General features: G+C 39.2%; 1 protein-coding gene across 1 annotated transcript; it reads left to right on the forward strand.

Annotated features, from left to right (window-relative positions):
* Positions 1-1,736: 1,736 nt before the first annotated feature.
* LOC306753984 (transcriptional regulator ATRX-like) lies at positions 1,737-27,883 on the forward strand (the record flags this gene model as incomplete). Its single annotated transcript, XM_079237897.1, has 35 exons — positions 1,737-1,756; positions 2,795-2,898; positions 2,998-3,053; positions 4,303-4,331; positions 4,596-4,717; positions 4,855-4,971; positions 5,536-5,645; positions 6,998-7,065; positions 7,178-8,979; positions 9,387-9,456; positions 16,927-17,060; positions 17,236-17,406; positions 17,485-17,593; positions 17,830-17,920; positions 18,060-18,242; positions 18,415-18,559; positions 18,893-19,002; positions 19,240-19,383; positions 19,475-19,652; positions 19,764-19,901; positions 22,160-22,335; positions 22,432-22,549; positions 23,286-23,416; positions 23,534-23,589; positions 23,780-23,814; positions 23,932-24,088; positions 24,196-24,287; positions 24,382-24,487; positions 24,617-24,794; positions 25,227-25,418; positions 25,525-25,668; positions 25,801-25,866; positions 25,950-26,042; positions 27,228-27,356; positions 27,439-27,883. 35 exons carry the CDS (start codon positions 1,737-1,739, stop codon positions 27,529-27,531), a joined length of 5,667 nt encoding a protein of 1,888 aa, XP_079094023.1. The 3' UTR covers positions 27,532-27,883.
* Between the last annotated feature and the right edge of the window lie 80 nt (positions 27,884-27,963).

Consider the following 27,963-nt stretch of genomic DNA (forward strand, 5'->3'; position numbering starts at 1 on the left):
GTCTTGAAAAAGTACTTTTAAGATATTTTATTGTATCTCTACAGTAGAAGAACCCACTGTGTTTGAATGTATGTGTGAATGTAGGAGGTAGGTAAATTTGGGCCAGAAATTGAACAAATGTTGGAGTTTTCATCTCAATGCAGGTCCTTCCCCCTCAAACAGAGTAAATACAGTCACATACATTGAAAAACCTGACTTAAATGTCCTGGAAAAGGTAATAGTTTCTGACTATGGGCTTTTTCCTGTCAAATCTAATCTGAAATTAGAGGTAAATTGTCTCATGTCTTCTCTTATTATTAATGGTACAATTAGTTGCTTGAGTAAATTATAGACGGAATAAACAAAAAAGACAAACTTCTTAGACTTTAAATCTGGCCTCAAAGTCATATGGCCGCCTTGGAGCTTTCAAATTTTCATTTTTTGGCACAATTTGCAAACAATTTTTGAGTGCAAAATAAAAGCCGAGAAATAAAATGTCACGATCAAATTACTTTTATCAACAATTTATTTCAGAAGTCGAGAATATCATTTTTAATAAGTGCAGGAAAACAACACAATGAAATACCACTAAAACATTTCAGCTTTCCGACAGTAAAATAAATCATCACATTGACATACTCTAATTTTTTATTTAGAATACATTGTTGAACCCAAAACTTGAATTTACAGGTTCAAATCTTTATTCAATTGATCAAAACTATTGCCCTGGATTTAGCTTCATAGAGGACTATGCCAGTAAATCATCCACACTGATCCTTTAACTGACATGCAGGTGTTGTGTAAATGAATGAATGAATGAATATATACTTTATTAATCCCCAAGGGGAAAAAATGTTGTCGTCATCAGTAGCGCCTTACAATTGACAAGTGAATATACAAACACACAAGATAAAAGATCAATATATAAAGAAGCAACAGGGCTGAAAGATATATACAGATTAAAATAAAGTCATATATATATATATATATATATATATATATATATATATATATATATATATATATATATATGCATATATATGCATATATATATATATATTTAAATATACACAATAAAATAGAATAGAATACAACTAACTGGAGAATATATTTATATTTACAGCCGCAGAGTGTATTCAAATTAAGTAAATTAGATAAACATTAGATAGTGCAAAATGCAAGTATGTATGGTACAGTGATGAATTAATCCACAGAGGAACTAGCAAGCGGTGACTTGTTATAAAGCCGTATAGCTGACGGCAGAAATGTTCTCCTGTAGCGGTCCTTATTGCAGCGGAGCGTGAGGAATCTCTTAGAGAAGTGCTCCTCTGGCCCTGCAGCAGGTGGTAGAGAGGGTGGTCCAGGTTGTCCAATATGTTTGTGAGGGGAGAGAAACAATTAAAGTTTTCAGGATACATTTTAGTGAATTCACATTCACACTATGCCTCGTTAAAGATGTAAGCACAAGTGCAAGGGATCATTCTACCAGGTGTTTTAATGAAAGAAACAGAAAATACAAAATAAATGTAATATCCAACTCCCCCAGCAGGTAGCGGTGATGAGCAATATGTTGACATTGTAGGTTACGCGCGTTAAACAAAACTAAAAGAAGAGAAAGGGACCGCCTCTTTATAGTTTTGCTTTTGCTGGTGATGGGATTTTCAGTGCAGATGGAGCGCCACGTCTTCCCTAGAATATATTAATACCATGAAATTATAAGGACTTGTACGACTTCGGTTGTTCACGTGATTCGCGATATGTCTGCAGTGACGCTGAGGTAAAAACCTGCGGACTGAAACGCGGTTATATGAATCAACGGTTACAACAGCAAGCTAGCATAGGTAGCTTTAGCAGCTAACAGCTAACGTTACCTGGTACCATAGATAACGATAACTCTAAGTTAGTTAACCCAACTAGCTGCTAACCTCTGACACAGCATGTCAAGTTGTTACGGTCAGGTGATTTAGAAAAGATAATCTTTCTTAACGCCTTCGAGATAACGTTCACGTTAATTTTAGCATATTTATTTCGTAGCTGTTATTGCTAGGTTACTTCGGGTGAGTTGAACGTAACCCAACATAGACATGGCGTCATGCACCCAGTTTCCAGCTAGTTAGGTTCACCTCACTCAAATAAATGCAGTCTAGTACGACAGTCATGCATTAAATCTGCGTAAAGGTTATACTATCTATCTTTTAGGGCATCTTTTGGGCTGCGGTTTGGAGGTGTTGAGTTTAAATGCGTCATCTAAGTGGGTGTTTTGATGACCCAGGAGACCATATTGAATCAGTGCTTTTTGGTGTTGTGGTCTTTTCAAATCAGTAATTTCAAAAGTTTATATTTAGTAAATTGCCCTCAAAGGTAAACTAAGTACCACAACTTGCATTACTCAAGTTTACAAAATGAGTTGTGCTGTTTCCCTGCAACACATAATGTATTAGCTACATCAACACAAATGCACAATAAATAATAATACGAGTTTAGCTTGTGTCCTGCAATGTAGGTCGAAAGCTGCATTGCTTGTGTCATTCTTCACTCTTTCTGGAAAGCTGAAAATAATACTAATGAAACCTGATAGTCTCTTTACATATTCCACAACTACTGTATGTATGTATTGGACTAAAAGTTGAGATGTATGTTTTATGAGATTTACGTTGACGTTAAATAGCATCTTGGCCGATACATGGTTGATTCCACCAAATTCACTTCATACTAAAAGTATTAATCAGCTTTTAACAAACAACTTGATTAACCAGCAAGCCTCTTCTAATTGACAAGTTTACCAAAACATGTTCTTTTTTTTCCTTGAATGTAGCACCACAAGCAAGCTGAACGTATTGGTCAACAAGCTGCACGAGTACTTGGCTCATTCTGCTGTTGAGGACAGCAATGGAACGCCAACCTCAGAGGATGCAGATGGTACAGTTTTTTTTTCCTTTTACTCTGGTCACAAGTAATTGTAAAGTCATCATATTTATATAATCTGCATATTTCCATGCTTTACATATATTATTACAGGTCTGACAAACAGGAGCTGCTCTGTGGGGAACTTAACAGGTCATGCTGAGACACTGGTAACTGAACATTCTTGATGTTTTGCCATACACCTCAAGTTTTGTATATAGGTGGTGACATCATTGTGCCAATAACTTTTAAATGGATCCAGCACAAAATATGGTCACATATTTTTTTTTTACACGAATATAAAGATGTTTTGATTTGTTAAATCTTTGATTCGTATCATTATGGTCAAATTAGTTTCTAGAACCAGCGCAATAACAATTAAAGCAAGACTAAATCAAAACAAAGAGCGTTTGTCATCAAATACAGCTAAGACGTTTTGTAATGAGTAGATACTTGAAGCATGCATGCTAAACTTGCATTAGAAAAGTGGATAATAATAATTGTTGTTGTTTGTTTATGAAATTGCAATTCACTTATAAACAAAATCATATTTTTTGGCTTGTAAATGATCAGCTTGGGCACTGCTCATGACACAGGAAGTTAAAGTAATCAACAAAGCAAATTTTCCTGGTACTTCAACATAACTATTTCAATTGCATTTATTTTTTGTTTTCCATAAACAAATCCCACAGTTTGGTCAGACTTTTCCACATATGCAATTGGTTTGGACCCAGTTACATTTTCTTCTACCACTTTCCATTAAGGGAAAGAGTTTTTGTATATATCCTTCTATAGGTACGATGCATTTTACATTACATTTTAGTTTGATTGTCACTTGAATTCATCTTGATACAGCTTAAGTCCAATCCCTTGCCTGTGCTATAAAAAATGCTGTAATAAGACCGCTTTACAAAGACTGTCCTATGCCCAGATGGCAGTGATGTTGTGGAGACACCGTTCATATGCTTCTAGCCTCTGATTGTGTTCACATTTTAGCCATATCTTTTTGTTTTAGATGACAGGAATGTAATGCAGCGTTTTCTTTTAAAATTGCTGCCAATTGCTTAAAAATGCAACTGTTTGCTGCACAATCTGTTAGTTATACTTGTAGTGACACCTTTATTAATCTCCCAGGGTGTCTTTCTTCTACTCAATGAATAGTTTCTGGTCTAACTCCCTTGACTACACATTATCCGTACTTCCGATTAATTTACTATCCTAGGAATTTGAGATTGTTGTATCACACCGCTTTATTTACAACAGTCATAGTCTCCTAGAATGAAATAGTTTCCATTAACCAAGTACTACCTGCTGAGTGAGTGTGCCCATTTGGGAAATTACTTAAATATTTTAAACACCACCATTTGATTTTGATTACTAACAATGAAAACCAAACTAATAAAATGCTTTGCTTTGTAGGCAGGAGTGGATACCAAATACTCAAGGAGGTGAGTCAGTATTTCATATTTAACCTGGAAAGCATAGATATGGTATGAATGCCCAAATATATCATTACTGAAAATACTGTATGCTGAACTAAAGTAAATGCAATGTATTGCAATTAGGAGGCATGCCATTTGTGCTCGAACCAAGTGAAAGTTGTTACTTTAAAAAACATCGGTAGCCCCCTGACAAAGTTTTCCTTTTCAAAATACACTGCAAACCCGAGGGGACTTGGACTTACATTTTTTTATGTTTCACTAATATATCAGAAAACCATCTGTTGTCATAAAACACTCTGGACTGGATGAATCTGGGGACTCAAATGCAAGCGAGGATGTGGATTTACCAGTTAACACAAATGGTCGCCTTGACATCACTAGATTACCAAAAGGTAGGTATTTTTGTTCCTATTATAGTTTCCTTATTTGCGCTGTCTTATCACTTTTGTGCAGTGCAAATGTTAATAACTACATATTTGAGAATGATGGATTATTTTTGATTCATTGGTGATGTGTTTTGTTTACACAGGCACTGTACTGGTGAGGCCTGAACCTGTTGATAATGGAAGAGATGACTTCAGGGGTCCTGAGTTTCGTAGCCGGAAATCAGGCGTACTGCGGAAAGAGTTTTCCAGAAGACGTGGAGGTCAGTCACTACTGGTTGACATGGTCACAACATTGCACATCACGTCATCATTACTGAAACAAAAGGAAGGAACTTGTTGGGGTTACTCATTCATTGATTTAATTGTGGACAAAACACACAGACTGGAAAAAACACTTCAGAAGCAAGATGACAATTCACTTCACTTTGTGTCAAAATATGGCTTGGTCATTATTAGAAAAATTCTACTCGAGACCGTGTGAAATCAATAATCAGGTAATTTATTATTGCAACGAGGAGTATAGTTGCTTTTCAAAGGTCTGTCTCTGAGTTTCTGTCTTTTGTATACATTGTGATAAACAATTCATAACAGGGAATGGGAAACGGTATTTGTTTCCTTTAGAGACAGGTGTCGATGAGGAGATGTGTGGGTGCTGCCTTGGCGGGCCCTTCCTTGATCCGTTACAAACAGTTACACATTACTAAGACGTAACCGTTCTTTGTCTTGAATTATTTTCCAACAGCCATTATTTTGATCACTGGATACTCAGACTATGACGTTGTTATAACCATTTTTTCACTAATGACAGTGATGTCCTTTTATAGGAGTGGAACACATGGAAATTGTTAGTTGCACTGCATGTGGCCAACAAGTCAACCATTTCCAGAAAGATTCCTTCTTTCGACATCCAGTTCTGAAAGTACTTATTTGCAAGGTGAGTCTGCTTCTTTATATGTTGTAAACAAAGCCCTCAATGTTCTGTAAAGTGTCAGGAGAGACGTTTTTTGTTTTCACTTATCATTATGAAATAAATGTTAATTGCACAGTGTTATGGCTCTAGAATAATGACACCATCGATGTTGAGATTGGTCCCTTATCAGCCTCGCTTTCCCTTTGCAATTCTGATGGCGCTTGAGTTAAGCCTATATACAAAGAGTCCGAAAGTAAACTAGCACCACATGCGGGTAGATAAAATAAATCTTGGAAAGTCATCTGACATACTGATGGGTAAAAGTTTTTACCAAAATAGTTATGCACCTAAAAACTGCAGAAAATCTCTACCACGTTTTGGTGTCATTTACGGGCATGTATTGCTTCTGTCCTCTGCCGTCAGTTTGTGAATTTGGCAAACACACACTATCATACTTTTTTTTTTTTATTTCACTGCCGTATTGTTTCTGTCCTCTTCTCCAAAATTCTTCTTCTTCAAAATATGCTCTAGCCTCTCTTTGAAGTTTGTATTTAACATAATACCTTATTATCTCAATGAAATACACTTATAATGACCGATAAAGTTAATGACATCATAAGACGGAGGCTCCATAGTCTGCACTAAGACTAAGTGGTTGGTGGTGGTTTCGGTGTTCCTCGAACTGAAACCACTATCTCTGAATATGCCACAATTGCTTTCCCGTAGGCCCCCACGTCCACCTTTTGTGAAGTGGTAATGTGCATCACATGCAGCCATGAGAACAATGGAGTGTTTGTTTGTACAAAATTACAGGTGTTGCTGATAAATGAGGCAATCATGAATGAAGCATAAAAAGACTGTTCTCGTTCTCGGTATTCAAATGTACTGACACTTGAGCCTTATGTTCAACAGTAATACAGTGTGTATAAGATAAATAAAGGTAAATAAAAACAAGGAAAGAAGAAATAAATCATGATCCCTCAGCCCTGCAGAATTTAGATGTGCAGTTTAATTAATTGCATTGACAAGTCTTGAATGTGTAATTGCCTAAATATTGATATGCAAACTAAAGTTAATATTCAAATGATTAATACATACGTATACTGAACTAAATCTGACTGTCAACAACACAACTGTGTGATGTGCTCAGACATTATATTATGAGATATATAAAACAAATCCTAACATTTTAAAAGCATTAAATGATGCGAAAACATTTGAAGGTAATAATTCAAAAGGGCCATCAGACTAGCAATTCACGTATTTATATTGCTTATTCAATTTGGGGTACATTTGTTTTGTTGGAAAAAATCTCCATGTTTCTTATATACTTTTGTCCAAGCTGTCTCTTCAATTTAGTCTTTTATTTTTGTCAGTCTTGCTACAAATATTATTCAAGTGATGACATCAGCAAGGATGGAGACGGAATGGACGAGCAATGCCGGTAGGATTTGTTTTATTTAATATTTTAACTGAGGTATAAACATTTTCCACATATTACTTTGTCCTAAACTTATATCAAGTGTTGTTATTATCTTTCTTTTTCACTCTTGCAGATGGTGTGCTGAAGGAGGCAACTTGATCTGTTGTGACTTCTGCAGTAATGCCTTCTGCAAGAAGTGCATTCTCAGAAATTTGGGAAGGAAGGAGCTGTCTGGCATCTTGGAAAGCAAATGGTACTGCTATGTGTGTAGCCCAGAGACCCTTTTTGACCTGGTGATGGCCTGTGACAATGTGCTTGAGAACATGGAGCATCTGTGGTATCAGCAGCGCAGGAAGAACCGAGTCGAGCCAGAGAAATCTGACCTTTACGCCATGTTGCCACACTTGCCACAAAACATTCCCTTGGATAAATGGGATCACACTGGAATGGATGGAAGTGTGGTGTTCAACTATAACACACTGCAGATTTCCAAGGATGTTACCAAAAAGGCCAAACATTTGGTGGACTCAACAAACATCTTAAACCGGACATTTGTTAACTTCATTCATTCTGTGACGGCAAACCAACAAGCACCCACTGTTCGCAATCTGTACCTTAACTCTTTTTTATCAGTAGTTAAAGGCTTGCGAAAATCCCTTGCAGCACTCGAGGATAGCCTGAAGGAAGAATTCAGTGACTTGGATTTCATGAGCTGTTGGGAAAAGTTCTTTAGTGAGGACTTTAATGCTCAACCTGGAAAAGATGCAGAGCCAGATATCCCTGATAAAAGGTGTTTGAATGACTTGCAGAAATTAGCAGCTGAACATTTGGAAGATTATGATTCTGACTCCAAAGGCTTCACGGATGGGAGACCTGCACATGCCTGCCCTGGGAAAAACTTGGATTCAGATTCACACGGACCTAGACAGAGGGCACAGCCGATTGGACTGAAGCCTTCTGAAAGCGCGGTCAACATGACTAAAAAACTAGTGGTAAAACTTACACCTGTACCGATAGAGCAGGGGCCATCCTCTGATGCCCCAGAGAAGGACATTCACATGATGGATAAGAAGTCAGAGGGAAAGGATGTATCGGACACTGAGGAGACAGGTGTTGTAGGAGCTAAAGCTGACAGCAAGATGAGCAATGACAACTCTATTGCATCTCTACACACAGAAGAGGAACAAGGCAATAGACGCTCTCCTCGCGTGAAGACAACACCTTTGCGTCGACCGAGTGATGTCAAGGCCAAAACATCTTCAGCAGCTGACAGTGACAGTGACTCTGACCCGGAGGAAACCTCCAGCTCAGTACCAGCCAAAAACACTGAAGAACAAAGTGTGAACAGAGCAAGAGACGACTCTGACTCAGACGAAGTGCCTGCCGCTCTGCTTGAGCGAGCAGCTATAACGCAAAGCTCTGATGAACCCCAGAGTGATGAGAACGGTGGAAAAGCCTCAACTAAGGTGGCCAAGAAATGTCTCTTTTGGCTCACTAAGAACACACCAATCTCACCGGAGAAGATGCGTCGCAAACGCAAAATGTTGGACCGCTCCCCGGAGTCTGACTCAAGTAACGGACGAGTAAAATCACGAAGGGGCAGTGGGACAGATTCCTCGAGTGATGATGAAAATTCACAGAAGAAAATACAACACTTGAATACGCTGAGGCCAATAGGGAAGTCTCATCTCGTCAAACGAGAGGATGAAGGCGTGGCTAGAAACCAGGGTAGGATACAGGCTGGAAAGTCTAAGGCTAAATCTCATCGGAAAGTAATGGAGTCGTCATCCTCATCAAGCGATGATGAAGATGACGATGATGATGACGATGATGACGACGAAGACGACTCCGGGAGTGAAGGAAGTGATCAGAAGATGAAGCCAATCACTGAAGATGTGGCCTTACTGGGGGCAGCAGCGTTCCATCAATCATCGGGTGAGTTTTATATTAATTATTTATCTAGATCTACAGTCTTACTTGTCAATGGATATTATAAGTAGATTGCTGTTGGTTACCTGGTGGACAACTTAATGGATAACGCTGGTTAAAATGAACCTATTGACAGAAATGTGTGACTGTATCAGAATCCACAATATTATTTTGTCACGCTCTTGGCAGACACACATGTTAAATGTTTTTTAAAGATGCGCATTTGTGTGGATGCCGTTAAGGGTCAGTAATTAATGCTATTAGTTTCACCTGCGCTTTTCATGCTGTGATGAGTCAAAATATCTCTCGTCATGTCGGTGTAATGCCGCTTTCTGTTCAACCGTTCTTTGATCATAGATGTTATCACTCTGCTTAAACAAGTCATTTATTTTTCTAATTTTTTGTTTTTGTAGGAGATGAGGAGCACTCTGGGCCCTCGTGGGCAGCAGAAGATGATGATGATGATGATGATCCAGAAAATAGGTATGGTTTAAAAAGCCCGGATGTAGAATTAGTAAAACACCCTAGTGTAAAAAAGGCAATGAAACCCAAACTCTCTGCAAAAACAAGCAGCACTTTTGTCTTTACGACTTGGTTGCGGTCTCATCAATCAAGACCAAAACGTAGCTGCAGCAGAAGCCCAGCAATCAAATACACATCTTAGAGGTACACTGTTGAGCAGATGGCCCACGTTGTGATACACTGAGACTGAATCGCCGTAGATGCTTTTGAACGATAAACAGCATACTCTGCTTGTCTATGTGTTGTTGTTTTTAGTTTGAGTGTGAAATCCAGTATACATGTAAATGCTAGTGATGCACTTTACTGAAAGATTTTATTATTAATATTAGATCTTATACTATATATATATATATATATATATTATATTTCCCTGATTATAATATGCTGAAACAAAAGGGAAACTTTGCAGTTGACCCACTTTTCCCTTGAAGAGGTCTGAGCATACTTTTGAACAATGACTGAAACGTATTTAAGCTTTACTGCCCAACCTGTTTTCAATGACAGTAATTTAACATATGTTGAAAGTGTTGACTTATTATAGAATACACAAAGAACTGTTGTCCTCCATTGAGCAGCACTGTTAACTTAATTGTTATTTACAGGTGAAGTACAGAGTTTGAAACATGCCTTTCAGATTCTGTCTACATTTACATTTCAAGAATGAAATGAAGTATTTTTCAATCAACCAAAAGTTTTAAGCATGTATACAACTTTTATGCTTCACCTTGAAAATCATATTTTTGATATCATGCTTTAAAATGTAGTTATTGTGTTTATAATTAGATTTGCTCATAATTATAATAAGATGGCAAAAGTATTGTTTAAGATATCTTATACAATGTACCTGGCTTTGTAAATGCAACTTAGCTTTATGTTATTCAGCTTTTGAGTTCTCTTGAGCACATAAGTCAAATTTCCTTGCCACACAAAATTGGAAACTTTGTAAGCATAGAAAATGTTTCTGGTAATAAACACCGCACCCAAACACCGTCAACATTTGTTACATTTTCTTTCCACTGAATTCAAGTGATATAATATACACTCCCCTAAAGGATTATTAGGAACACCTGTTCAATTTCTCATTAATGCAATTATCTAATCAACCAATCACATGGCAGTTGCTTCAATGCATTTATGGGTGTGGTCCTCTTCAAGACAATCTCCTGAACTCCAAACTGAATGTCAGAATGGGAAAGAAAGGTGATTTAAGCAATTTTGAGCGTGGCATGGTTGTTGGTGCCAGACGGTCCGGTCTGAGTATTTCACAATCTGCTCAGTTACTGGGATTTTCACGCACAACCATTTCTAGGGTTTACAAAGAATGGTGTGAAAAGGGAAAAACATCCAGTATGCGGCAGTCTTGTGGGCGAAAATGGCTTGTTGATGCTAGAGGTCAGAGGAGAATGGGCCGACTGATTCGAGCTGATAGAAGAGCAACTTTGACTGAAATAACCACTCGTTACAACCGAGGTTTGCAGCAAAGCATTTGTGAAGCCACAACACGCACAACCTTGAGGCGGATGAGCTAGAACAGCAGAAGACCCCACCGGGTACCACTCATCTCCACTACAAATAGGAAAAAGAGGCTACAATTTGCAAGAGCTCACCAAAATTGGACAGTTGAAGACTGGAAAAATGTTGCCTGGTCTGATGAGTTTTGATTTCTGTTGAGACATTCAGATGGTAGAGTCAGAATTTGGCGTAAACAGAATGAGAACATGGATCCATCATGCCTTGTTACCACTGTGCAGGTTGGTGGTGGTGGTGTAATGGTGTGGGGGATGTTTTCTTGGCACACTTTAGGCCCCTTCGTGCCAATTGGGCATCGTTTAAATGACACGGCCTACCTGAGCATTGTTTCTGACCATGTCCATCCCTTTATGGCCACCATGTACCCATCCTCTGATGGCTACTTCCAGCAGGATAATGCACCATGTCACAAAGCTCGAATCATTTCTAATTGGTTTCTTGAACATGACAATGAGTTAACTGTACTAAAATGGCCCCCTCAGTCACCAGATCTCAACCGAATAGAGCATCTTTGGGATGTGATGGAACGGGAGCTTTGTGCCCTGGATGTGCCTCCCACAAATCTCCATCAACTGCAAGATGCTATCCTATCAATATGGGCCAACATTTCTAAAGATTGCTTTCAGCACCTTGTTGAATCAATGCCACGTAGAATTAAGGCAGTTCTGAAGGCGAAAGGGGGTCAAACACAGTATTAGTATGGTGTTCCTAATAATCCTTTAGGTGAGTGTATATATATATCATGGTAGACACCAACGTCAACGGCCGGTTGCAGTTGAAACAACTTAAAGTGCATTTCGATAGACATTCCTCCTTTATTGTTAAATGGTGCTCTGCAGTGGTTTATTTAGGGCGTCAACATCAAGGCTGTGGTATGTACACATGGTTCCCATGATGAGTGATACAATTTTGTTGTGACATAACACTCCTGGTATTTAGTGTCTTCTTTTGAGACTATTTAATATGCAAGCTACTAGCTCTAGAGTTGATGAATGATTTATTTAATAAGGTGACAGTGCACATTATTAAAAACATTTCTGTTAAAACAGAAATAAAATATACAAGGATTATAAAATGTTGACGCTTTTACAATATATGCACAACAGTTAAAAAACAATAAAAGACGATGATGGTCAACCGGCAAAGTCAAGACAGACAGACAGCGGACAACAGACAAATAAAGGGAAAGTACAGCACGGACAGATTAAGGACAGCAAGGAGCAGTTATTGCTGACAGAGCTGGGCACCAATCAACCATTTCTTTAGTTGTGCCTTAAAATAACTATGTTCGTAGATCTCGAATAGTCCCTGGAATGGAGTTCCAGTCTAGTGCAGCTTGTACAGAAGATGCTGACTGACTGAAAGCACTTTTCCTGAGTGGGATAATACAATCCCCTCTTGCTGCACCTCTTGTGAGTCGGTAACCAGTAGAACGTGAGATAACAAATTGTTTGAGTGGAGGAGAGGTCAAGTCATGTATAATCCTGTACATGAGACAGACATGCACATATTTAATCACGTTCTCCCAACTAAACAAGACAAGTCGAGACATTGTTTTTTTTTCTTCACAATTGTTTATTACTGCGGTTCCAGAAACGTACAAGTATTAGTCCTTCTGAGGTGCTGCCACTCCCACAATCCCACCTAATCTAGTTCAGAGCAAGCTGTATGGATTGCCACTCACTGGAGTGCTCATTTGTAGTATGAAGTTATTTCAGAGCATGTATCCAACACATCCGGTGCATCACTGGCTTCATTGACAGCCAAGGGTCTTAAGTAAAAGTTATAAATATGAGAACCAGTTACTGTTTCCCCAAATTATCTCAATGACCAGATTATATTAGTCCCATTTTTTTTTTTTTTATTTGAGCTGTGATGGGTAGAGTTGCTGTTCAGCTTTCCTGTCAATCGGTGGTATTTATTGGTATCGTATCGCTTCTACTACTCCCTTTACATACTTGTGCAGACCTGAGATTGTATCTTTTAGTGTCAGAATATTTGACATGCAGTTACACCTGTTAGAGTGCCGTTGAAGCATGTACTTTTGCACATGTGAAATATGCTATAGAAGTGATAAGAGGGCTGGAGATTGTTCAGTGTCTCTTGCCAAAAGACTTTTGTACTTGTAGATTTCATAGACGTTTTCTGTCTCTGACAGTGCTGCTTTCACAGAGATTCTCAAATTACAAACAAATATTTTTCCCGCTGCATTACCTCAAGTAGTATCTAGCCATGCACACAGTCTGTTTTATCTGCTGAGATTTTGAGAGATTTGAGATTTCCGACACTCCCCCAGTACAATGACGGTGGATGAAATGTTATTGCTGCTCAAGGCCGGAGGGACAGCACAGGGTTAGTGTGGAGGTTTTGGCGTCAAAAGTGAAGGTCATGTGATGTATGGTCCAAGCGCTTCCCCCATGCAGTCGTAAAAACAATGAAAAAGATCTATTGTCATATGCATTCAGAAATTACTTATTTTTTCTATTTCCATGTGGCTATTAGTGTAAAAAAAGTCCCGAGCATATTTTTACGCTGCCATTCGTGTGAGGTTTGGTTGGCCTGGGAAAGCCTCAGATGTGCATGTGATATGTGCCCAGTAAGTAGCTGTAATTGGTATAAATGGGCACCATCAAGGAACATTGTCCATGCTCAAAGCTCTGAGGAATGACATGTGAAAATCTGTTTCCAAAGGCAATATCTTGGATGCTTTAAGTGCTCAATTTGTCCACTGAAATATTTCAGAGCACCACTAGCTTCATTGTCTGTTGAGGGTCTCAAGTAAAAGTTATTAACATGAGACCCAGGTGCTGATTCCCTATATCATCTCAATGACCAGATGATATTAGTCCCATTCTAAATATTTCGGCTGTGATCGTTCAATGGTATTTATTGAAGCCGTTCCTCAAAACCGCACCAGTATTTTTGCAGTCATGTACAGTAACAAAGTAGAAATACTTTGTTACTGTACTCAAGTCTCTTTTTTTTGGATATCTGTACTTTACTATTTATATTTCTGTTGACTTTTACTTTAACTTCACTACATTTTGTAAATAAAACTGATACTTTGACTCCGATACATTTCCCCTGAAACCTTTGTTACTCGCTACAAAATCAAATCTATCTTTAGAAAAAAAAATGAATCATGAGACCAACATCGGGGACTGTGGTGGAACACAGACTCCACGCAAGCAGGTTTGGCGAATCACAATATTTTGCATTTGACCTCTACATCCTCTAGTCGCAAACCTTTTTTGCGCCACGGACCGGTTACGTGAAGACAATATTTTCACGGACCGGGTCCCATCTCAGGGTGACGGGAGACAATGACACCCGACGTGAAATGGAAGCTGGTTTTCAGAGCTTTTTTGGCGATCTCAGGATACTTTGCCTTGGTTTCAATCCAGAACACCAGCAGAGTTGAAACCGCAAGAGTTGAGACAGATGTATCCGGTAATTTTTTAAAATAAAACAACATCTTTCCGGCCTTGATATTTTTTCATTCATTCTTTCTGTGCGGCCCGGTACCAAGGGACCCACGGACGGAATGAGCATACTTATAAACGCACTGTTACAACTCCTTCATAGTGTCATATTGCTTTTTGTAATTATGATAAGTTCATAGTAGATGCAAAAGTATACTTATGTACAATATATTATGTTGAACATTGTTGCTCCTGGATGGATCACAGCCAACCCAATTATTTTCAACACAGCTCCTTGTGCTTGGGTCATGGTGGCCACAGCACTTAAACAAATAAACTTCATAATTCTCAAAATTCTGACCCTTTGCTTTTTTATTAACAGCATTTACTTGTACTTTTAATACATAAGTACATTTAATATCAGACATTTTCTTTTGATACTTAAGTACAGTAAATATCAGATACTTTAAGACTTTTACTCAAGTAGTATTCTAATAGGTGACTTTTACTGTATGGCTTTTGGGTACTTTATACACCACTGTATTTTTGTATGTTTTACCCCACTTTCTATACACAGAATATACATTACTGCTGACTATTTTCTAAAGCATACTGTAGCTTTTAAAATGAAGAATTCATTTTTACCGTATTTAAATTAGCTGAGACTTAATTAAGCCTTGCTTGACGGGTGAACCAGCTGTTGTGTTTTACTCCAGTAATGCAGATAAAAAAATTTGTGTTAATAAACCTTACGGGTCAGTGCTTTAAAATGTCAATAGGAACGTTGTATATCTGATAGTTGAGAGTGGGTTGTGAAACAACTATTATGCAAAAAAGCGACCAAATTCACATTGTGCCTTTTTAATGACGTCATGTTTGTTTCTTATGTTTTTTCCAGGTCGGATTTTCTGACAGCACAGCAGTGAATGCAGTGCTGTTAGGCAACAATGACTTTTAATCTGGGATATCGTAGCCTCCTATTGGCACCCGTTTTTTTGTTTTTTCTTCAAAAGTCTGTTTTCAGCTGGAGTGATAGCACAACTTTATCGTTAGAAAAATGGTCAGCAGAAATGTAAAGTTTACATTGTTCATAGTTAGTGGACTAAAACATAAAAAGTACTGTGTTATTCCATTGAAATCCACACTGCATGCAATTACTAATGGCGATGATGCCAAAATCATGTGTGGCTGTATGTTCATTTTCTTCAGTGTGTTTCTGTTTTGTCCTATTTCCCAGTTGAAGCATGTCAAATGAGATCCGAGGCTTTGTCCGGTTACTGCTGCTTTCATCTGGCATTTCTATACTGCAATAGGTCTTTTATTATAATCTCTCACGGGACATAGGACAACACAGATGTTGGATCCAATATCCAGTGACCTGCATTGACAACCACACTTTGAAATCAGCACCAGACCCGTGTGTGTCATGCAGGTTGCTTGTTGAGAAATTGACCAGAGAGTAGATGAACTCGAGCCAGACACATGCGAGCTGTGTGAATGTTATCATGTGTAATTAATTACATGTCAGCTCCATGTTGGGAAATGCGTGTTGAACACAGGTAGATGTTGAAGGGTTAAAGAGGTTAACGCATTGTATGTACTAATGAGTGTTCAAAACACAATATGTTATTGAGACCATACACTTTAAATTTAGAAAACATGAACTGCATCAGATTATGTCCATTATTTCCTCTTTTTTTTAACTTTATTCTCCACTGGAGTAAAAGGGTTAAGAACAGTTGTGATTAGTTTCATTCTGAGTAAATATTTATGTATAGACTTAGTTAGTTATTCCGTGTTTGTGTCCCACATGTTTTTCTCTGTCTTTATTTCAACAATAATTGGCTGGTAGCCTTTCATTCAGCGCTGTTTGTGTTAAAGCAGCCTGTAGCTTTTACACTGCGAGAGTCACGATTGAATGAACAAGAGATCAATGCATCTTTTATTTTCACATGGAAAAACACATTGAGGAGTGTCTGTTCCAGACTCCAGCAAGCGAAAAGCATTGTAGGAAATAAAACTGTCCCTCCATTTCCTCCAAAGGCGAATAAAAAAATATGTCTGTTTCTTTCCTGTGAAGACCACTTGTTGTAATAAATTCTTACTCCTAAATACGTCTCTGTATAATTTTTTGTTTTTCCCCTGGTATTATTTTAAATGCATGTCTTCCAGTGTTGTGCCAGTTCACTTTAATTTGTCTTTGACTTGACTAGCAGAGCTTTAAATTGACACACCAGTTCAAGACTTATTGACACAAAATGTGGATTGAACTAACGTGACTCATTGAAGATATCTGAATAGATTTATAATTAATTTATCAGTTGAAGGACAATTGGCGCATAGCACAAATAACACAAAACCCAAGTCCAACTGTAATAACATTTGATTGTGATTAGTACAACTATAACCAGCTGCAGACGATGTTTCTGATCATGAAATGAACTTCAGGTACCTTTTCCTTCTTTTCCACTTTTGAAAGAATCGCTAAGAAAATTCTATTGGCCCAAATCAAAGCCAACTACTCCTCGGGCGACGATATCTCTTCGGATGAGGAGACGCAGGAGGACAACTCTGATGAGAAGGTCAAACAAGGAAATGAAGACAATGAAAATGGTAAGTTTTTTTATTAAAAAAATGTAAGTAGCACATAACTAGCTTTCCACTTCTGCATTTTGTTGTTGTTAAATAAGCACAGGTATTATTTTCCTCTTTTTTTTATTCCTATTGAGATATTGTAGTTGTGGCTAGTTTAGAACATTTGAAATGATGCAATATATCTCTGCTGCAGGGGAAGAATTGACTTCAGACTCCTCTGACACCACGTCTAATGGACCCAACCACAGGCACCATCTTCTTGGCCACAAACTGACCTTAGACGAGGGAACGCCAAGTGACGAGGCAGAGTGTGGTGTAGCAAAGCCGGAGAGCAAGCAAAGAGCCAAACGAAAACACCTGAGCTGTAAGGACACGCCCAACATTAGAAACTGAGCTGTCTTTACGTATTTTGCTTTAACGTGTGATTTCGATATCTGTCCAGCTGATAGTGAAAGTATGGAAGACAAAATCGAGTCGGACTTGGAGGATTTGGGGATGAGCGAGGAGCTGAGTCAGTCAGAGGATGAGGCCGGTGGAAACGGACTCAAACGGTACATTCATTTCAGTTGCCTTCGATATCAAAAACCGTAACAATAGCTCAAGTAAAGTAGGGTGACCGAGTCAACAGACTGACTCGGTGATGTCTGTTATGCAGCAATATCTTTATCAAGTCTGCTGATATTTGATTAACAAACTTTCTTTGGACCACACACACAAACACACACTTCAGTATGTTTAATATGTACTTAGTTTATTTTAATTTCTTATTCTCTCCTTTTAGCTCCAGATTATCCAGTAAGGGGAAGGAGGCACCCCGTAGATACGAGCAGAAGAAACCAGTGCCCTGCATTTGGTTGTCTGACTCCAACAGTGAAAAGGTAGTGTGTGATGTTATAACCAAGTGGTTTATTGTTGTTTTTTTAATCTGTAGCTGTTCACCTCTGATACTGAAACTTGGGAGTTGACTGTGATGTCTAATAGTCGTATCTCTTGGTGGATCTTACTGCATATGAACAGAGTGGTAAAGAGGATTCTGATGAGGACAGCGACAGTAAAGACACTCCTAAAGGACGCAAAAAGATCCGCAAAATCATTGACGATGAGAATCTCCGTGCTGAGACCCAGGAAGCCCTCCGAGAGGAGCAGGAACGATGCAAGCGTCTGGCAAGCAGGGAGCAACAGATGGAAGACAGGAGAGAGGTACTACTCACACCGCAGGTCCAACAGACCATTGAGCCTCACTGTGTCCATGACCAAAGGATATCTACTGTAATTTAACACATAGTTAGATCCTATATCCCTGTTGATAAATTACCGTGTTTGGGGTTTTCTAAGGAGACCAAACAGTCAAAATGCTGACTTTGTTTTCCAGAGTATTGTTATAGAGGATGAGCTGTCTCAAGTGGTGTGCCCCATCACCACCAAGCTGATCCTGGATCAGGATGAGGAGACCAAAAAGCCACTTGTTCAGGTGCACAGGAACCTGGTGACGAGGCTGAAGCCTCACCAGGTGGACGGTTAGTTTGTGCTCTCTTTTTAATCACACCGAGGAGGACATTGCTTTACTTTTATGCGCGTCCATGTTGATGTCAATAACGACATGAGTTAATACAGTTCAGTCTGAATGCACAAATGTCTCAGAACAGCTGAAAGTGCTGGTTAACTGAACTGGTCTGCCTGATTTTAATGGCAACCTTTTGGCACACTGTTTTTTCTGTAATGGGTGTGAAATGTATCTATTAATGCTGATTTAGTATTGCTGATTTAGTATTGCTATTGCTGTATTATCTGCATATTTTTGCAGTTGACTCATTTTTGTGCTCAGACAAAACTACATTATTCTCTTACAGGTGTCCAGTTTCTTTGGGACAGTTGCTGTGAGTCTGTGAAGAACGCCAACTCTTCTCCTGGAACCGGCTGTATATTGGCACACTGTATGGGCCTGGGAAAGACTTTGCAGGTGAAGACATATACACTTTCAATATTCTCATTTGCTTTGATTTATGCAAAACAAATTAATACACCAAACATTTTAAAGTCATTTTAGATATTGCTCGTCACAAAATGCACCCTGAAATGAATTAGTATTTTAGTGCTTGCGGTATGTTCATCACCTAACGTCACCCATCTTAAACTATGCTTGAATGTCTGTGGTCAATTGACTATGCTTCATATTAATATCTGTGTAATCTTGTAGGTGGTAACTTTCCTCCACACGGTGCTGCTGTCAGAGAACCTGAAATTCCGAACGGCCCTGGTCGTATGTCCACTTAACACCATCCTCAACTGGGACAGCGAGTTCAAGCAATGGCAAAGCAACATGCAACAGGATCGAGTTAAAGTATGCAAATGGAGAATATTTAATTTTGTGTCTCGGATGCTTTATTCCTCCCACCTGGTGGTTAATGTTGAGACGCACAAATATGTTTCAGGTGACAGAACTGGCCTCAGTAAAGCTTTTTCCAGAACGACTCAGGACTCTGCAGAGGTGGCATAGAGAAGGAGGTGTTATGATTATGGGATATGAGATGTACCGCAACCATTCACTAGCCCAGAAAATCCAGAATGAGGAGGTCAAGAAAGAGTTAAAGCGCATACTGGTGAATCCAGGTACAGTAACAGTGTCATGGCATGATATTATCACAATGTTTTGGGTGTTATTTGCTTTGCTAATTGCAACTGTTTTGTTCTGTTTTCGCTCCTGTGTTCTTTTTTCTTCAGGTCCAGACTTTGTGGTTTGTGACGAGGGACACATCCTGCGCAACGAAAGATCCAACATCTCCACATCTATGAATGCCATCAAGACCCAGCGGAGAGTGGTGCTAACTGGCACACCACTACAGAACAACCTGAATGAGTGTAAGTCTGCACCACTACATCATATTATTAAATATTACCATGAGATCATGGTTTGTTTGAAAGGATGTTGAATTTTTTTATATAAATAATATATATATATATATATATATATATATCTCAAAACACAAAATCAGATGTCATTGACGTCCTACAACTGCAAACTAAGTGGAGGCATGATGTTATGGCAGACTCTTTTTACTCAAACTCTTATTGAGTCGGGGTTCTGGAAAATTTGGTTCATGTAAGAATAACCTAGGCCTACCAATTTTATTTATGTAACAGCACTTTTATTTTTTGTATAAATTGAACTATATTAAATATAAATATATATCAATAATACATACTATATACAACAAATAATATTGAAAAGTCTTTATTCGTGATAGTGTAAGAGTGAAATTGTATGATGTAAACTTAATTACATGTATCAGTTGTTACCACTAGTCAGTGCTGTTCGGGCGGGATAGAGAAGACATGGACTTGGCGGTGCGGTTGGAATGTGGTGTTTGACTAAAGTTTTGAGGAAAACCCAGAACGTGTTGGACTGATTTATTCCTGCTGATACACCCACATCGCTTACACTGGTGGCAGCGGTGGGATGTGTCCTCTGGTGGAATATCGTCCCTTGGGATTCTGCTCAACTTTGTGAGTAGCTGAAGCTAGCGGCTAACAACGCTACCCGCTAGCTTATCTTAGCTTGAGATACAGTGAGCCACCTTGTCTTTTACCCCATCAGTGTGGTTATTTATTTTTTCTCCGCTTGTTAGCTTCAAGTGAGTTTAGAAACAGTCTCCCGGTCATCTAGTTCCGTACGACAGCTAAAGAAAAGAGGAGGAGGAAAACTCGTCATGTCTGATGATGAATCACTCTCCACTGGTGAGCCACCAGCAAGCACGAGCTCAGCTGGAGCTCCAACGCCAATTCAGCAGAGCGCCACGGGGCATTCCTTTACCGTCGCCCTTTCACAATGATGGGCATGAGTCTTTTCAACTGTGGATTCGCCACTACCAGGTAATTCAAGAAGCCCATTACAGGTACAGTGGTGTGGCTTTGAGTTAGGGCTGTGCATATACCGGTTGAACCGGTATACCAGTTTCCGTACGGTATGAATTTTCCACATACCGTCATACGGGTCGCTGCTGTTTGGCAGGCAACAACATTTAATGTTCACAGCTTGAAGCTGAAGGAGCAGCGGACCAAGCTACTTATGTCTCATGTTAACTCGCTTGACTCAGGGTGTGCAAGAAACGACATCGCCAAAAGGCATGCTGGTTAAAGGACACCGCCCACACAGGAAGACTTTTCTTGTGCAGGAAGAAGTCTTTTCCTGTGCAGCAAAGTGGGCGTGCTTTACCCATCACGCCTTTTGGTGATGTCATGTCTTGCACACCCTGAATCAACTTCTATCCGTGAGACGTAAGTAGATCAGTCCGCTGTACACGTATTTGTGACTGTAAACATTAAATGTTGCTGCCTGCCAAAGAATGATAATAGTCATTACGGCCGCGCATGTGCCACTAGTATCAAGGGATTCCCCATGGTCCTAAATCCCTCCATGTTTAGCTCCCTATGTACCAATCAAAACAGCTGCTGGCCAGTTGCGAGCAAATGGTGAATAATGATGGCAGTGGCGGCCCTTTTCGGCGTCAATAAATGTATGTGTTTATTTGGAAAAAAAATCCCGTGATATACTGTGAAACCACCAGAATCTTACAAAATACCGTGATATGAATTTTTGGCCTTACCGCCCAGCCCTACTTTGAGTACTGTGTTAGCAGCTGAGCTACCCACGAGACTACCGCCAGAACTGTCCATTGTTTGGGATAATCTGCCTTGGGAAACTCAGAGCTCCTATGCTGAAACAAAGATGCATTTGCAGACAGCTTTTGGCCAAAAGGATATAATACCATCATTACGCGTTGCGTTTTTTCGGCGCGGTTGGAATGTGGAGTTTGACTAAAGTTATGTGGAAAACCAAGAACGTGTTGGACTGATTTATTCCTGCTGATACACCCACGTCGCTTACAATAGTTTAGCATGAACAAATGTTACATTTCATCTTCTTTTTACCTTTGTGTGTTTTAGATTATGGCAATCGGTTAATATTACTTAAAAAAAAAACAGAAACACGATCATTTCATACACACGTTAATCTGCTTTCATACCATAATTTTTTTTTTTTTAACCCACAGCATATACTGAATCAATCATTTATTTGGTATTGAATTGTGATTCAGGTCCTTATTTTGCCCCCACAGATCACTGCATGGTCAATTTCATCAAGAGGAATCTACTGGGCTCGCTGAGCGAATTCCGAAACCGGTTCATCAACCCCATACAGAATGGCCAGTGTGCTGACTCCACAGCGAGAGATGTCCGGATCATGAAGAAACGAGCGCATGTTCTTCATGCAATGTTGGTTGGATGTGTGCAGGTAAAAACAATACTGCCTGTAGCACACTCTATATGTACACATGCAGTTTGCTTTTATATTTCAACTCTCACAACACATTGTCCATCCTGATCTTAGAGAAGGGATTACTCTGAGTTGACTCAGTTTCTGCCTCCCAAACACGAGTATGTGCTGGCAGTGAGGATTTCCCCACATCAGCACAAGTTGTACAGATACTACCTCGACCACGTCACCGGTAAGAATCTGTCTTCACATGTTTTACTCAAAGGAATGTAGATGTACTAATTTTAAGTATATATTTATTGGTCAAGAGAGTTTTCATGATATAAGATTTATTAATTATTCTATAGCTCTAGTCTAGCCTATAGGTGTTTAATACAAAATTCATACACATCTATTGCCTCCACATAGCTCTCAACATGGAGAGCTAACCGTGTTTACCTGAGGGGGAACTGAGGGTGGGCGCTACGCTTCTGCGACGACAACGTCGGTCAGGATGGGATTATCAACTTAAACCAGCGTATGAGAGCAGTGCAGGGTGGTGGCGATGAGCTTGTCAGTGGGACACGCTCGCATGCACTAAAAAGCACACAGAAGCTCTGATAACAACAAGAGGGAAAGTGATTAATTCTCTGCTCGGGTAGACATTATTCCACTATATCTCTATATAGCAAATAGTTGTTTGCTTCTAAATTAATGCTTTGAATAATGTATAGCGAACCTTTAAGACAATATGTTCCATTGTAAAATTATTGTTTTTAATTGTCATGTATCAACAATTAATATATTATTATTATCATAGTGAGATGTCCCATTTTACTAACAACTTATCCAAATCAGTGACACTCAACTGACAAAATGATCAAAGGCTGAGATATGATCATCATCAACTGATGAGAAAAGGAAGTAAATCTGTTGTATCCAAAATCTTAAATTTTTGACAATCTGAAGTATATACTTTTTTTCTTTAGGTATGGGCTCCATGGCGAAGACAGCTAAGGGGAGAACTGGACCAAACCTGTTCAAGGACTTTCAGGTGTTCAGCCGAATTTGGACTCATCCCTGGTGCCTTCAGCTCTACTCCAGCTTCAAAGAAAACCAGGTTAAAAACAAATCACCACATGATTGAACCCTTGTTGTTTTATGAGGGGATGTTAAGTGTTTTCATATTTTAATCAACACGTAACTGGATTTTCATAACATTTAATATTTTAAAAAGAAGATGAAAACGAAAGCGGCAACTCTGCGGAAAAAGGAAACCACTGAAGCTGAGAGGTACTTTTACAAATTATCATCAGCACATGTATTTCTCATTAAATCTTCTGCACATCTAGTGGGTTATAAAAATAGAAGAAGAAAAAGGGCCGAGTACTTTCTGAAGCCCCTCTGATTCACTTTAACTGTAGTTCTAAACCTTATTTTATGACATTGTATTCATAAACTCTTTATTCACTTCCTTTTCCAGATGTAGAGGACTGACTGAGAACAAAGGAGAAGAAGGTAACAACAATGACAGTGCTGCATCAGTGGAAGATATTGAACCTACATTTCTCACTAAAAGTCCAACCCTGAGGTTTGAACACTAAAATGGTTTGTCCTGTGTCTTATTCTGAGCAGGAAAGAACGCAACAATGAGCTTAAGGTCTCCGAGTCTGGATGAGTGCTGGTTCAAGAATCTGCTGTTTAAGGAGGACGCCAACATCATGGAGCACTCAGGGAAGATGGTGCTCTTGTTTGAGATCCTCAGAATGGCTGAAGACTTTGATGATAAAGTGTACGTTTCTAATCTAAAGCAAATTCAAACACAGAAAGACTTTCAGCAGTGTATCAAGACACTGGCTCGTCCTCACATCTAACCAAATCAATCTTCTGCATTTTTAGGCTTGTGTTTAGTCAGTCCTTGATCTCCTTGAACCTGATTGAGGATTTCCTCAAAGCTTCTCACTATGCCAGAGACCCATCATCATCAAAAGGTATTGTGTTTATGGCAAAGAAAATATTAATTCATAGAGGAAATATCCTCCTCGATGGTGCTTCACTTATTTTTGTGCTTTATTGTTCTGACAGCGGGCAGCTGGATTAAAGACGTGGATTACTATCGTCTGGATGGATCCACCAATGCTATGCTAAGGAAGAAATGGGCAGATCAATTCAACAATGTCTCCAATGTTCGGTACAGATTATCTGACTTTTATTTCAATGTTTCTACATTGATTAGACTGAAATAAGATCCGGACAGAATATTTCTAAGTGTCATGACAAAGTTTGTCTCCTGATTGTTTTGGATTGTTCTTTATTTTAGCGGCCGATTATTTCTCATCTCAACGAGAGCTGGCTCACTTGGCATCAACCTCGTTGCGGCCAACAGGGTCATCATCTTTGATGCCTCATGGAATCCCTCTTATGACATCCAGAGCATTTACAGAGTGTACCGCTTCGGTCAACTGAAACATGTGTTTGTTTACCGCTTCTTGGCTCAGGTGAGCTCACCGGTCTTCATTAATATCTTTCTCTTCACAGTTTGTAGTGCTCTGGCTGCACAGTGCCAGGAATAGTTGTTTATTCATTCAGTTAAGTTAGGACAGGTTTTGCCATTAAAACAACTATTGTCCCTTTTCTGAAATGCACCAATGTGTTTTCGGGAAAAAGCGTATAATGTATGTACCTTAATACCAGAAAACAATTAAGTGATAGAATGAGAGTAAACACTTTCTGTTCTGCTACATAACTTTGTTAATTTAGTTCTGTTTTTGCACCAATCTTTGCTATTTTTCTTCAGAAATACTGGATAGTTCTTTTGAGGGCATTAGAACATATTGTAATGGACATGGATCTCCTGGAGCTGCTATATTTATTTCTGGACCCATAAATCTTTCAGTTCTGTTTATCACTGCAATCATTTTCTTCTCCAGGGCACCATGGAGGAAAAGATATATGATCGTCAGGTGACCAAGCAGTCTTTGGCCAATCGAGTGGTGGATCTGCAGCAGATTGAGAGGCACTACACCCTTTCTGAACTGGCTGAACTTTACACATTTGAGCCAGACCTGCTGGGCGACCCAAACTCCAAGAAAAGCAAAAGATCCAGTTCTGTTTTGCCAAAGGTAACTTTATTTTCAGGTTCTCTGATGCCATGTAAATATTTGAGCAGCTATCTGCGTACACAAGAAATTTTCAGTATTGAATGACATTTCTGTGTCTGTTTCTCAGGATAATATCTTGGCACAGCTATTACAACAATGTAAAGACCAGATAGTGTCTTTCCATGAGCACGAATCTCTGTTGGACCATAAACAAGAGGAGGAGCTCAGTGAGGCAGAGCGCAAAGATGCCTGGGCCGAGTACGAGGCCGAGGTAACGAGCTGTTCGCTGCAAAATATGAGCTATAATGAGCAGGGCTCCGTCTAGTGAAACTGCATGCACTAGACTTTAAAGCGTTTTACGTTACACCGCTCTGTGCTGACCGTTTGTAAATGTGTCTTTCAGTCTTCCAACCCTCTAGCCAGCGTGAACCAGAACACCTTGGAGCTAAAGACAAATGAAGAGCTAGTGGTATACATATATTTAAACATCTTAGAACTGCTGCTGGTGATGTTTGTGTTTTACACATGGATTACATAAGAGTGTCTTTGCAGAAATTGCTGAACAAGAGCAGAGCAGATGTATCAGTGGCCTTCCTGTCAATGCAGACGGTGTCTCACACTGTCGAGGTCTACAAAGGGAAATTGGTGAGTGACAACGCTTTTTCGCCAGAGTTTACTAGCTGGACTTGATGTGGTTAATTCGTTTTTAATTTTTTCGCAACCATTCGCTGGGGAAAGGGGGCGGGGCTTATCTCTGTGTCTGTGAAAACATTTACTATTTCTGCCATCCACCATTGAAATAACCACTAGTTCTGCTTTATACTTGTTGAGGAAGTCCCACACACGTCGGAACATCAAACGGCCCGTGTCTGGGTTCATAATATTATCCGTAGTCGCACACAGCTCCGACTCCTCCAGGACGAGTGTCTGAATGAAGCCGCTTCCAGCGCTCCTTCAGCGGACCAGCAGTTTGATTCAGTAACTGCAGGACGGCGGTGATGCTGGGCGGAGCTTCTCAACTCTGAATGGCTTTCGCAACTCCGCGTCGGGCGAATTATTCGCTGGAGTTGAAATATTTCAACGGCAGCGGAAAAGCAGATTTGCGAATATTCGCAACGCCACTTCGCCTCTATCGCGCTAGCCGCGCGAATATTTCGCAACTCTTTTGGTGTGAACACGGCATAAGGCTTCACGCTAACGTGGGAAATGGAAGATTTAAAATGAGCACAAAAGGAAATTACGGTCATGTCTGACACCTAAAATATGTTTTTCAAATATACATTATGTTCTTAATCATACATTTATTATTTGTATTATTATTTTCAAGAGTTGATTATTATACCACATCAAGGTGCCCTCTGCTGAGGGGTGGATTTGGTGTAGGCTTCAGAAGTAGATTTATTTATTATATTACTTATTATTATTATTATTATACATAAAATGAGTATTGAACACGTCACCATTTCTCAGTAAATATATTTCTAAAAGAGCTATTGACATTTTTACCGGTTGTCGGTAACAACCCAAGTAATCAATACATTCAGGTAGTCAATACATTCAAAGAAAATCAAACAAATAAGTTCAAATGACACATATATATATATATTCTTATGTTATAGTCGAGATCTGTTCAGAATGTGTGTGTTTTTTAAGCATTACGGTTTTAGGATTTCTTTCCTTTTATAATGTATTTATATACGTCTTTGGATATGTATTATTTTAAGTTGATGTGAAGCTGTTAGTAGCGTTGTTTCTGAAAATAACATTCCCTCTGGGGGATACTAATGTACATCTTATCTTATCTTTTCTAACCATTTATTTATGTTGCAGCGGCAACAGTATCCTCAGCTGCTTGAGGCCGAGGTTATGGCCAAAGCTGTGACTTGGAAAGCGTTGGAAGAGAAGGAGCAGGAACGTAGACGGGCCTTCTATCGAGACATTCTTGCACAGCAACAAGCAGTAAGTACTTTTTACATGTGTGAATGTGTGCACATGTACGTACAAATAGCCATTCTCATGTTTCAATCAAATCCCTCCACAGCTCACGCTCGGCATTCAGAACATACTGAACAGTCGGAGGAAGCAAGCGGTACTGACGACCGTGAGCACTGTGAACCAGCCTGGACAGACTTGAACAAGGAAACAAGAAAACACTCCACCAGAGAATTGAATGTGCTTTTTCCACTATGGTGAATCAATCAATCAGTTGATTAAAACAAGGAATAGCAACACATTATCAGATGTTGTAGACAGTTTTGTTTTGTAACACTTTGAGCACTTTAACTTCCACATGGTTAAGTTGTACATGTCTTTTTATGGAGTTTGCAAAAACTGGGGAGTTTGCTGCTCATCAAAAACTGTTTGTGGAGTCCCATCACACACAGTAGATTTAATGTATGTGCCTTACAATAATTCTACCCTAACCTGTTTTTTCTATTGAATAGTTTAACATGTTGTGTCTTTGTTACAATTGTAATAAATTAACAAAACAGACAATTAGTTATTTTTACGTTTTGTCCATGTTTGTCAACCATTAAAAATATATCTACTTACTGTCATGGCCGAC

This window comes from Taurulus bubalis (genome assembly GCF_910589615.1).
Source record: "Taurulus bubalis genome assembly, chromosome: 2".
Taxonomy (NCBI): domain Eukaryota; kingdom Metazoa; phylum Chordata; class Actinopteri; order Perciformes; family Cottidae; genus Taurulus; species Taurulus bubalis.